The sequence below is a fragment of the Agrilus planipennis genome, unplaced genomic scaffold (genome assembly GCF_000699045.2).
Source record: "Agrilus planipennis isolate EAB-ADULT unplaced genomic scaffold, Apla_2.0 scaffold78, whole genome shotgun sequence".
Classification (NCBI taxonomy): domain Eukaryota; kingdom Metazoa; phylum Arthropoda; class Insecta; order Coleoptera; family Buprestidae; genus Agrilus; species Agrilus planipennis.
Window position 1 is genome coordinate 460,645 of NW_020438928.1, and position 13,014 is coordinate 473,658.

At 31.5% G+C, this 13,014-nt stretch overlaps 3 protein-coding genes across 4 annotated transcripts in view; 1 reads left to right on the forward strand and 2 right to left on the reverse strand.

The window, feature by feature from the left end:
- Positions 1 to 4,799, reverse strand: part of LOC108733740 (pseudouridine-5'-phosphate glycosidase) — a 213,030-nt gene extending 208,231 nt beyond the window's left edge. The window contains exons 1-2 of the mRNA XM_018465032.2: positions 4,457 to 4,799; positions 1,692 to 1,908 (exon numbers count right to left, since the gene is read on the reverse strand). Of these exons, the coding sequence (XP_018320534.1) occupies positions 1,692 to 1,908; positions 4,457 to 4,693 (454 nt within the window). The 5' untranslated portion in view covers positions 4,694 to 4,799. The remainder of the gene's footprint in view (positions 1 to 1,691; positions 1,909 to 4,456) is intronic.
- A 573-nt stretch (positions 4,800 to 5,372) lies between these two features.
- LOC108733698 (zinc finger protein DZIP1) overlaps positions 5,373 to 13,014 on the reverse strand; it is a 9,879-nt gene continuing 2,237 nt past the window's right edge. The window contains exons 3-7 of the mRNA XM_018464974.1: positions 7,883 to 8,662; positions 7,220 to 7,821; positions 6,980 to 7,157; positions 6,456 to 6,636; positions 5,373 to 6,157 (exon numbers count right to left, since the gene is read on the reverse strand). Coding sequence (XP_018320476.1) covers positions 5,409 to 6,157; positions 6,456 to 6,636; positions 6,980 to 7,157; positions 7,220 to 7,821; positions 7,883 to 8,662 — 2,490 coding nt within the window. The 3' untranslated portion in view covers positions 5,373 to 5,408. The remainder of the gene's footprint in view (positions 6,158 to 6,455; positions 6,637 to 6,979; positions 7,158 to 7,219; positions 7,822 to 7,882; positions 8,663 to 13,014) is intronic.
- On the forward strand, positions 8,973 to 11,081 carry LOC108733699. 2 transcript variants are annotated; one of them, XM_018464975.1, is made up of 5 exons: positions 8,973 to 9,079; positions 9,143 to 9,205; positions 9,304 to 9,474; positions 9,924 to 10,119; positions 10,854 to 11,081. In XM_018464975.1, exons 1-5 carry the CDS (start codon positions 9,073 to 9,075, stop codon positions 10,990 to 10,992), a joined length of 576 nt encoding a protein of 191 aa, XP_018320477.1. In that variant the 5' UTR covers positions 8,973 to 9,072; the 3' UTR covers positions 10,993 to 11,081. The 2 variants fall into 2 exon arrangements, with proteins under 2 accessions (XP_018320477.1, XP_018320478.1); XM_018464976.1 differs by lacking the exon at positions 9,304 to 9,474.

A 13,014-nucleotide genomic window follows, 5' to 3' on the forward strand; every position in this document is an offset into this window, starting at 1 on the left:
AAAAAGGCTACTAAGAAATAAAAGAAAACATTCTTAACATCCTACTCTCTACGGATTATGAAACATAATGTATATTTCTATTTGTTTCTGTGCCTATTTTATTTTTTATTTATTAGGTCAACAGATAATAAATAAAACAAAGGTATACCTGAATAAATCCAAAAAAGAATATTTTACATTTTTACAGATAAACAACATAACTTTCATGAATTAATTAACCTTTTATTTGAGATATACTAAAGACACGTGGTCTTGCTTAATCGGTCTTAGTCCTGGTCTTGCGTATAAGTGTTAGTCTTGTTCATTTCATCTGATACACGTTTTTGAACTAGTAGAGGTTATATCTCAGTAACTACTCAATCGATTTTTATAAAATTTATACCACATCTTCTTTTTACTATATATTATTGTATGTTCGCAATTAAATCACTTTAAAAAAAAGTATGGTATCAAATGTTCTGGTTTTAAGCTCAAAAATCCCGGGGTTTTTTAAGTTTATTGCCCTGGTTTGTTGCTTTTACAGATGGCAACCCTATGTAACTTCTATATTCATTTCCGTAGCTACTAGTGCGATAATTCTAAGATAAGAATAGAATTAAATTACGCATCCTTGTGAATAATATTGGACATTTCGTCAATACACTTTGACTTTGAACAACTTATCAGTAGATTCCTTCAGACAGAACCACAATAACAGATCAAGCAAATCAGGAAGTTCCTGAGGAGATCAGAAAATATTATCGAAACGTCCAACAATATTCACATAGGATCTTAATTGCTCTTTTTTGATCCTGTTCTATTAAAAAATGACCACGTTTCTTTAATATCGTATACCTTAACTTCACACTTAAAAAATAAATTTAAAAAGGTACACCAACCTAAATTTGTTACTATTTTTGTTATGTAACCCAGCCCAAGAAGAAGATTTTCCAAGGAGATTATTTTTATTTTGGCCTTGCAAATAATTTGTCTAAACCTAACTCGACGGCTACAGAAATAAAAAACGGTCGAAAGTTACGAAACACAATTATTCTCAAAGTGCATTTTTATCGTCAGAAAACCTAAAATAACAATTGTTTATGCAACAAATATGCAAAAAAAGGTAATGTATAAAATTTGGAACCAACGTAGTTTTCAAGATATAGATTTGAAAAAACTCGAACTTTGCAGTACATTCGTTGTCACATTAGAGAAAAATTAATGACAATACAAATATTGAAGAACTGAAAATAGGTATTAGAGATAAACAGACTCGAAGAAGAAAAAGTCAGCAAACACGAACAATAATTAACAAAATTATGACATTCCCTACATTTTATCTTATTTAATGGGAAAATGAGTGCAGCAATGCTCGACTATTCTCAGCCCTATATCTCGAAAACTATTGTTTCTACATAGATTTTGTATAGGATCTTTTTTATGCGTATTCTTCTCACAGACCAAAATTATCGATAATTTGCGAGATGTTTGAGACAATTTCTTTATTTGCGAAATTACTTGTAAGGGCAGAATAAAGACAATCCCACCGGAAAATCTTAAATTGGATTTTTCCATAGGTTTGGTCTTTTGTTTTATATGAAGTTCTTTGGTGAACTAATAATAATTACTAAATTGTGACGTACGCACAAGGTACTTTAAAATGCATAATTTTAAAGAAACAATCACATTCATACAGTTAACATTGTAATTACCTCCAGTTGCAAATATGGGAATGTTGACCTTTTCTGCGACAATTAATGTTCCCGCGACAGTTGTGCCGCCATCTTTTTTATTACTAATTGCATGTCCAAAGTCCCTCCTCGACACTTTAACGGCATTTTTTGATTCAGCTAATCGTTCAATTTCCTTTTCACTTAAACCAACTTTTACTTTACCGCCAAGAATACCTATCGTCGCTGGTACGGCGCCCTACAATTTTTTTTTTTTTTTTTCAATTACTTTATTAATGTAACAGCTTTGTAAGAAACTATTACTAAATTGTATGCTTTATCTGTTTGATAACATAAATTATATCAATATAAAAAGCAACAGACAATTTTATGGAAGAAATGTACCTAATGATAGTAAATCTATATATATAAAAGAATGTCGTGTTAGTTACACTATTTATAACTTAAGAACGGCTGAACCGATTTGGCTGAAATTACTACCAGGAGACGGACATAGGATACTTTTTATCCCGTTCCCGTGGGGGAAAGGAATGGAGATTTACTTTAAACTTGGTCTTAATGGTCTCTCATTTAATTTCTGAAAGACCTATGTCGACATTTTAAAAAATTCAACCTCCAAAGGGGGGGAGGGTAAAAAGGTGTTGCAATTTTTGTTTGGGACATACTTTATTTGTGGTTGAATTAAGTACTTGATATATTATTAATCAAATAAAAAGAGGTTGCAACGTTTCCATGGGGTATATTTTACTTGTACTCGGATTTACTCGAAGGTTGCTCATTGTTGAAATTAAGCAAATATGTGTTTTGGCAATTTTTAAAAATCAACCCTTAACGACGAAATGTTGTTGCTACGTTTGTATTTGAAATTTAAGATGGCGACATTACATAAAATTAAAACGTTCTAAGGGTGAATTGGGAGCTAAAAGGTTTTATGGAGAAACAATACTAATTTCTGCGAGCGAACCCGCGGGGAAAAGCTAGTAAAAAATAATTTAAATTTTATAAAACGAAATCGTCAAACCCAGCGTCGTCTCGTTGGTATTACAAGTCGCTTGTGTGCAGTGTGCAAAAGGTTAATATGGGATTTTACATCATTTTACTAACAACATGTTTTGTCAAATATAAATAGCACATAAAAATTGTGCTGTTAGATAATAATGATTTATTAACAGACTTTTCTCATTCTTTATTCTGAAGTAAAATCGTAATTTAATTTAATTATTACAACCCGTAAACTCAAAAACTAAGCCATTATGTTCCGAACACAGAAATGTATCAAAATCCTTCTTAAAACTCTTATAAACCTACGACAGTCTGTGTTACTGTCTCGGATCCTTTATTTTAATCTTCCTCAACCAAGCGTGTGACCGACTTTTCGTCTTGAAAACGGGTCCTTATTACTTTTTGTTTCGAATTTTTAAATAAGAGTATTGTCTGTCAGATATTTATGGTCACAAAGTCTGCAAATATCTTTTTTGAACAGATGATTTAAAAAAGAAATTTTTTGGAATTAAGTTGCCAGCCTCAACTCCTGACGAATCTGTATCTTTAGTATCATTCTCTGAAATATCTGATATTATGGTGACAACATGGCGGATAGTGCCCATTTGATAAAGCGCCCTTTTCATTCCCAAGAGCCAATTACGAATCATGAAAATCACCTGCAGTATCTGTATCACCATTGATTGCAGGTAACAGTCGGATAAATAAACCTTTAATCCCTCTAAGTATTTCCATATAGGTACAAAGTATTCAAACGCCAATACACGCGTATATATATTTTTTTATGAATAACCTTGCATAACTTTTTACAGAGTAGTCCAATTTTGATCATTCTTTTTTTATTGGAAAGGGTATACCCCAAAGTTAATCCCATATACATTTGGAAAAAAATTCCAAACCTAAGGGTAGGAAAACAGAGGATGGTTGTTGATTGTTATTCACTCACTTATTGAAATGTATGAACCACGCATAACTTTTGACAGAATAGTCCGATTTTGATAATTCTTTTTTAATTGGAAAGGGTATACCCCCCGAAGTTGGTCCCATATAAACTTGGGAAAAAAATCTAACCCTAGGGGTAGGAAAACAGGGGATGATTTATAGTAGGAAAATAATAGTAGTAGCAGCAGTAGTAAATAGTAAGTAGATTATGGCCACAAAAAAATATAAAATAAAAAAATTAAACCGCCGAAAAAACTAATAAACCTTTATTTTATTAACCCTAATAACAGAGTTCGTCAAGTAATGTAAGTATACCTAAGTAATTTTGAATCAGCGCTAAACAATCAATAAACAAAGATCTCTAAAATACCTTAAATTTAAAGAAATAACCAATTAAAGTTAACAATGAAATGTTTATTTCTTTAAATTTAAGGTAATTTAGTGATCTTTGTTTATTGATTGTTTAGAGCCGACTCAAAATTAGTTAGGTATACTTACATTAGTTGAAGAACTTCGTTATTAAGGTTAATAAAATAAAGGTTTATTATTTTTTGCTTTTCAGTTTTTTGGGCGGTTTAATGTTTTTGTTAGAAAGTTTTTATTACCATTACTTTTCAGTTAAGTTCCTATCAACATATTTATTATTAGAAACGCTATAAAAAGTTTTTAAGTAAACAGTGTTATTATCTCAACAAATATACTACTAATCTGTATTATTGATGATTTGTGGATTCACAGTTATGCAACCAGGTAAGTACATTACTCACAATCAGTAAGATAAGTCGAAACGCAACCAGAAAACAACGTAACTACTAGCAGAACGTATTACATGTACCACTCACCTGAGCTCTAACAATTCTTTCTACTTCTAATGCACATTTTGCATTATCAGGAAATGGCATTCCATGGGTTATTATGGTAGATTCGAGAGCTACAACAGGTTTTCTACTGTTTATAGCAAGCATAACCTCTTCTCCAACATTAATTTCACCGGAATAATTGGAATAATTTCGTAAAAACTGTTGTTTACTTGTTTTTTTAATACTGTTAAAAATTGCACATTGAGTTTTACGATACATCTGGATAATCGAAATAATATTTCTAAATAGCAACAAAACAAAGCTTAATTAATACCCGTATAAACTACCGATCGTCACTTTATTAAACCTATAAGCCGGATTGTTATCATAACGTATATGTATATGTATACATCATAACTAATCATAACAATACGTATTGATATGTACAGCTACCTTCACACAGCGAAAAAACTTTTTTAATGCAGTTTCTCTTCATGCGATTAGATAATTTTTAAGAGATTTTTGGGCAGATTAAAGTTAGAGAAATAAGCAAAATAATATTATTAACTCTGTGTAACGAAAAAGTTTGTTTGTAAACGAAAATGTTGCTTTAATTCATGTGACAGAAAATAGGAAGAAGTGATGTTGCGAACGTTTCAATCTGTACCCATCATCATAATTTTGTTTTATCATTAAACATTGACAATTTTAAGACATACAATACGTCACTAAAAAAGTGAAAGGTTCCATTATAACAGCAACAGGGTTCTAAAGTGATCTAGCTATTGAAATTAAAAAAAACAATGTAGTCCAGGTGCGACCCGGGAGTCCACACGATGTCTCAAAAGATATTTCCTCTTCCACGTACTTACCATTTCTATTTAAAAAATATAAAAAACACCAAAAATACGAAAAACGTAGTACATTATTAGACATATCAAAATTATATCGTTTATTACCAAATAGTAAATAGTAAACTTTATTTTACAAAAAATTAAAGTATATCGCTAAAGTTAAAATCCGAAAAATCGCTATCCTTTTCTTTAGTCGCCGTCTTCTTGACTTCCTTTAGGCTCTCAATTTCATCAAAAATGGAACTGGTTGCACTTGTCGTATCACCACCTCCACCTGGATCTTCCTTCTGTTCAACATTAGCCAACGATTTTAAATCAAAAAACACCTTCTTCTTCATCGGAAGAAGCTTTGTTGGTAAATTTTTTAGAGCACTTTTGGGCTGCAGTTGAATTTTTTCTTGTGCTAGATTTCTATTTACTTCTTCAGCCGATAAGTTATCTTCTTCTTTACGATCTTCGACAATCTCTTCTGTAAACGACTCAATTGATATTACATCCATTTTGGCATATTTATCTTCACTTTCCTTGACTTCCTTTTTTCCTTCTTTCTTTGGTGGATTTTCTGAATTTGATAGTGAGTTCGTTGACTTTTTATCAGTTGTGTCAGAACTGCTATTATTTCTGTTCATGTTAGGAGTATCTTGGAGATCGATAACACCATCTTGAAGAAGATGCACGTTATTTTTTTCCAACTCTCTCTTTTGCATCTTCTCGTTTATTTGCTTCACAACGTCGCTGTAAGTTTGATAAGATTTCTGAAGGTTTTTGTTTGGTTTCGTTAAACGTTTAATAATATCTTCTGTTACTATTTTCTCTTCTTCTTCTTCCGAAGAACTTACGGACGATGACGTTTTTGGGGTCTTTGGTTGTCGGGATGCCGTTACTAAAACTATATAAATAAATAAATAAATAATATTAAAGATGGTGATAGTATTTCTGTTCAGGTTTTCAGGCCATTTTCGTCGTCTTGAATGAATGTTGATCCTCAACGTTTTACTAATCTGCACAGTCAGTAGGTTATCAGGTAGTCAGTTGTTCCTTTGAACGAAAATCATTACTGGTAACTATGTGCTTTTGGAAAACGTCAAGGAACAACAAAATCTGTTAAATACGACAGCCTACAGACCCAAACAGAAACACTTTACTTTCAAATAATTTTTATTCAGAATTTTAACAAAATTTGGTACCGTTTTTACTTCCACCTTTTGACTTCTGCGAAAATTTCTTTACTATTTCTCTAGGAGGTTCTGTCTTTGTGGCATTTTTATTAAGAATATCATTCGATTTATTTTCTTTACTACTCGATTTCATTCGATCTTCCAAATTCATTATTATACCACCAGTAATTTTCTCATATTGTGGATACTTCTAAAAAATAGTTTTAATGATAGATAAGACACAAAAATCAGAGCATTCAAGCATTGCGTAAGCAAAATCCTGCTAGTGTTGAGACCCCCCTTTATATGAACGAGTGAGAAACAAATAACACAATGCACAAGTATGATAAAACAGGAACTTACGGGAAGCTTCCGAAAATAATCAGAAATATTCCAAATTAGTATAAATGATTTGAAATTATTAATTGTTTTATAATTCTTAGCTTACATAATATCTGTAAGAAAAATAATAAATAATTGAACATCCGAACCCCTTATGTCTTCCTACGTAATACTTGAATGCCCCTCTCCTTTAAATTAATAATTTAACTAACTTCAGCCATTTCAGCTCTTTCCCTATGAATTGCTGCAAGTGCTTTTTCATAAACTGAATGCGATATTCCTTTTGTTGATGGAGAAATTCCTATCGCTACCAACCGCTTATCAAATATATTTTGTACCTCCTTCTTTAATCCTTGTAAAACTTCTTTATCTAAAGCAGCTGCCTTCAAACTGTTATAAATCGATAAATGCACATATTTGTTGGTCAATATAATAAACTAATCTAATTATACCTTGTAATTGATCTTTTACCCAATGTAGAAGTCGACGGTCTTATTTTTACGTGATCATTTTTAATGACAGCTTCGTTATTTTCGCTTGAAGTTGAGTTCTCTTCATCGGTAGAGTAGGTGTTAGTAGTTCCAGGATTTTTTCTGAATAAAAGTTGTACACTAGTACTACTTGATTTTTCAACTAATTCTGAAGATGATTTCTTTTTTAATGTGCCTTTTGTTGTAATCCTATCTCTTTTGTTTTCATTCTCCTTGGGAACAATGTTTCGCATTTTATTTTGATGTTCCCTTTGATCGAACCCGTTGCTACATTTTTGTGGAATTACACTATTCTCAGGTTTTGATGAAACCATTTTATTTGCATGAATACTTGCATCAAGTTTATTAGGCTCTTTTGTCTTTTGCTCTACTGTTTTATTTACTTTATTGCCAGAAATAAATTGCCTTTTTTTGGGTACAGGTACTACACTATAATGATTATAATCATTTGAACTTTTTGGGATTATGTTATCCACTTTCGCGTGGGATTTTGCTATCATTTCGTCTACTTTTTTATTTAAATCTCTAATCTGTCGGTCAAGTTTTTCCAAACTATTGTTCACCTACAAATACGAAACAGTTTTTAGTAATGAGTAATAAAAAATGTTTTGATGCAAGAGTCACCTTTTCCGTCAGTGCAAATTCTAACGAATTCAATTGACTTTCTGTAGTTACTTTCAAATCAGTTAACATCTTACCAACTATTTGGGTTTGATTTCTACTGAAATCGCTTTTTTCTTTATTTCTAGCTTCGCATCTCTCGCAAACGTTCCTAATTACAAAATTTTCTTCTGTTTGTACAGAACTATCGGTCTTTCTGATTGGCGCATCAACTTTATTGGTTTCTAATTGATTTTGAAACGTTTTATCAGTTTCAGTACTAGCTGTATAGGATTTTTGCATTAAAGATTCCAGTCTTTGCAAGAATACTTCGAACCACTTTTCGTATTTAGACTGATCTGATGATTGAAACTGCAAAGTCTTTAATTCGCCTTCAACATAAACTTTAAGAAGTTCAAATTTTTGCTGTAACTCATTAATTAGTTTCTTGTCATCGTTTATACTGATTTCATTTGGCGAAAGTAATTCTCTCTTTGGATAATCATTTTTATGTACAAGCTTTTCGGTGGTGTTAAGTCTTTCTTTCAATTGTTTTATTTCTGTTTGCAGTTTATCGGTTTCTTGTTGAAAGGCGGAAGTTGAATTTAATTCTTGATGTCTACGTTTATTATGTGCTTCTAAAAATTCCCTGGTAGCAAATACTTTACAACATAGTGAACATTGAAAAGCAGATGCATCGTCTTTGTATGTGTGGTATTGTAATTTCGAAGATTTGATTTTCGTTTCTAATAATTCTATTTCTTCATCCTTTTGTTGAAGCTCATGCTTCAAATCTGCAATTTCCTGTAATTGTGAAATTGCTAATTAAAAACAATGCCCGTTTATAATTATTCTTGATAGGATTTAAGGAATATATAGATACACTTTTTTTCAAAATTAGGTCCATCATGCGTATTATTAAATGATAATAAATAGATAATACTTATTTTTACGGATTAATCTGAGATGACGAACTAAAATTCAATGTTCGCATTATAAATTTTGAAATACCATTTGTTACTTTGATCATCAATTGAAGTTTTCATGCCAATTAGCTATTACTATTGTTGCTACTATTGTCATGTATTTTTAATATTCTATGTAGGATTGTTAAATAAATTGAAAAATTGTTTCAAGTTTCGTATTATTCTCAAAAGTCGCTGGACGATAAGCAGTCGTAATTTTCTCAGATTTACATAAATGCTATTGAAATCATGATAAGTGCGTGATGGTCTAAAGATTTCTCGTAAGATTATCTAAATATCTTTTTTATTTTTGTTTTAGAATCTGTATTCATTCCACTATTTTTTGTAACTTTTGTTGTAATTATTGCAAGAGGAGAACCACGTAAGTGAAACTTATCACCTAAGTAAATTTTATTAATATTATGCGGTTCTACTAATTATTGTAAGTTAGTAATTAAATATAATCTTTTTATTAATAAGAATGCCCGAAATATATCAAAACGACGACAACTTTACCGTTCGAGGGAGACTGCAAAAAATTTTACATTTGTTCACCGTTAGGTGGTAAAGTTGGTCTTTCGTGTTTAAATGGTTATAATTTTAATCCAGAAAGAGGTGTATGCGAAGACGAAAAGAAATATGAATGTCCGTGTAAGTTTCGACCAAAAAAATATCTAATGATAATGTTAAATATATGAAATTCTATGACATTGTTAGTTACTAATAGTGGATTAATATGCAATATTAATTTGAAATCATTTTTTCGATTTAAATTTTACCGACTACAAACTACCTCAAATTAATGAGGGAAAAATTGTTGCTATTGTAGTCGTGGTTGCTGTTGTCACTTCTCATAGTTTAGTGGTAGAACATTGGTGCGTAAAGCCAAAGGTCCCGGGTTCGATTCCCGGTGGGGGTGTGACAACAGCAACAATTTTTCCCTCATTAATTTGAGGTAGTTTGTAGTGGGTAAAATTTAAATCGAAAAAATGATTTCAAATTAATATTGATAATGTTAAAACAAATTTTAACGTACTTCTCAATTTTGTTTAAAAAATTTTCGTTAGTAAATAATTATGTAACATTTAAATGATATGCAGATGAAAATGACTCGCCCCAGCCCAGGTTCGACAGTTTTTCGAAAGAAAATGTATTTCCATGGATAAAACCAAATGCAACCAGAGGCACTGATAATCTCGAAGATGGTAGTAATGGTAACTTGGAAGTTTTTGGAAGAACCTTTTTCAATTGGTTTAAGGATGGAGACAAACAAAGTGATCCAACAGATTTCCTTAGGTAAATAAGCAAGCACAACATGCAATTAGGAATTAAAAATATTTTGTACTGCATCATGAAAAATTCGACATACACTTTCGCGGGTCAAAAACAAGCTGTGTGGTGTTGTGGAACGCCCGATAGAAATAATAGAATAAAAATAAATTCAAAGAATCCATTTTTTCAATTTTGACTACGACCATTAGCTTTTTAAGTAGCAGCTACCACCATAACAAAGGAAGCTCATAAACACTTTGAAAGTTTTTTAAAATCGGTACCCAAAAACGAATTGCACCCTTTTTGTTCAAATTATTACTACCTGTACATTTTTTGAATGGACTTGACAAAATGACGTTTCCACAGTACAATTTTTGGTATTTGAACATAGTTTTAAATATGCAAACATAGTTTACAGTATGCATTTGGAGTTGTGGTTGTTAATCAAAACAAATATTGATAAAAATCTTTTGAATTTTGAATTACTAAATAGAAATTAATTTCACTCTTTCCGAAAAATATTTTTGAATAATTGTTACCCATGCAGTTTCTTTTCTTAAATTTTAACATTGTTTTTGTGGAAATACTTTTTTGGACACGTTTTTTAAATTACCTTATCAATTAGAACACTTTTCCACTTCATTCTTTCATTGTAATACATTTTACTACTTAATTGTTTATTAAAGTATCATTTGTTATCATATTTAGCTATGCAGATTTCTATGTATAATAATTTTAATGCCAATTTTACTTTACAGACCGTTTATAAGACACACGCTATCAGCCATACTATCACCCATAATATATCCGTTACAAAGAATATTGAAATGCTTCAAAAATGCGTTTATGGTGATAAAAAATGTAATTTGCAATTGCAGTAACTCCATACCTGCATAAAAATACTGTTATCACTTTACTTATATGTAATACCCATACTTAAAGTCATAACAATAGTACAGTTTTAAAAAATAAAAAATTTATGTGTAATCCCGTATCTATCTGCTTTTTATTTCCTTAACATTACCATTAACACTAACCATTTAAAAACAAATAAGTGTATGCTAAGAATAAATACTGGCCTACCGGTAATTATCTTATAATAAGCTAAAGATCAGTACTGTATGAAAATAAATAAAAGTAAAACTAAAATACTGATATGCAAGGGAAGAAAAAGTAGGGAAAGAGCGAATATAAAGATAGGAGACGAAAAATTAGAAGAAGTGGCTGATTTTAGGTACCTAGGAAGTCAGATAAGTGAGGATGAAAGGAGTAGTAGGGATATAAAGCAGAGGATAGCGCAGGGTCGTGTCGCCTTTAATAAAAAGAAGTCACTTCTATGCTCGCGAACGGTTAAATTAGAAATTCGAAAAAGGTTGTTAAAGGTGTATGTTTGGAGCACGGCGTTGTACGGGTGCGAAACATGGACAGTGGGAGCGGCGGAAAAAAAAAGGTTAGAAGCGTTCGAAATGTGGTGTTATAGGCGGATGAAGAGGATATCGTGGGTAGAAAAGGTTAGAAATGAAGAGGTATTAGAAAGAATAGGAGAACAGAGGACTCTGTGGAAGTCAATAAAAAATAGGCGAGATAGGTTGGTAGGACACCTTAGGCATGAAAGTCTAGTCAGAGACATATTAGAGACAGAAACAGGAGTTAGGAGGGGTAGAGGTAGACCTAGATTAGATTACTCTTCGCAAATAGTTAAGGATGTGGGCTGTTCTAGTTTTAGGGAAATGCGAAGTTTGGCTCAGGATAGGAAAGAGTGGAGGTACGTGTCCAACCAGTCTTAGGACTGATGACCTTATGATGATGATGAAGCTAAAGATATAATACCATATAAGTCAGTTTCGTAAAACTTGCATAAAATTCAATAATTAAATTAATTACTAAAGGGTTTTTTCTTTACATAACTGGTTAATTTTCTGACCAAAAGTAACCCCTATATTTTTAAGAGATCGCGACCACCAAATCGAAAAACAAAATATAAAATTTCAAAATTATTTAAAATAGAGGCATTAACAAGAGTTTTTTCTGTATGAGAAATGCGAATTTGCGAATCTTTCCCTAATTGGTGCTTATGGTACCATTAATGGTATCCATTAACGAGATAATAAGTATTCAAGGCGAAATTAATAATTCATTATCATTGTCTTAATGTACAGTTTTAATATTTTCTGATGTAGGTACAATTTACATGTCCAAGGTGGCGCCACGAAAACAAATGAGATGAATTACATCCTATAAAGAACGTTGATATTTGAAAATTTTTATTTTTTGCATTTTTTATGTTATACACTAATTTTTACAGTTCGAAGTTTCTATCTAATTTACCTCAATAACATATTTTTTACCGAAAGACGAAAGCACAGTGTTCTTCCCAAGTAAGAAATCGCGTCTAACCATTCACTCTCTACTAGAAAAGGATTTTACCAAAGATGTACCATTAAATACCACCCTCACCAACGTTCCAAACCACATTAAGTCCCGTTCAAAAAGTCGTTTTAACACTAAAGCAATGAAATTTTAATTCTTGGTTGGTGGATTTTTAACGAGAGGGTTGAGTTGAAACCGTTGAAACGAGCTTATAATGTTTACTTATAAACACTAAAAACCTGTAAGGTGACAAAATCCTGCTAATAAGTTATCGTTAACAAAGAAATTGTAACAGTTCTGCCGGACTGATGGATTCTTGTTCACGAGGAAAACTAAACTCAACAACCACCTGTATCCGAATAAAATATAATTTAGAACAGTAATCAATAAATAATACAAGTTAGGACAAACGACCTATCCCAATACATCAATACAATCTTAATTACAAATTTTCATTTGGTATATTTTTTGTTATACTTATTAAATTATTATTAGTGCATGGGCGTACCCAGGGGGAGCAGGGGAGGGCAGCTGCCCCCCCCCCCCCCC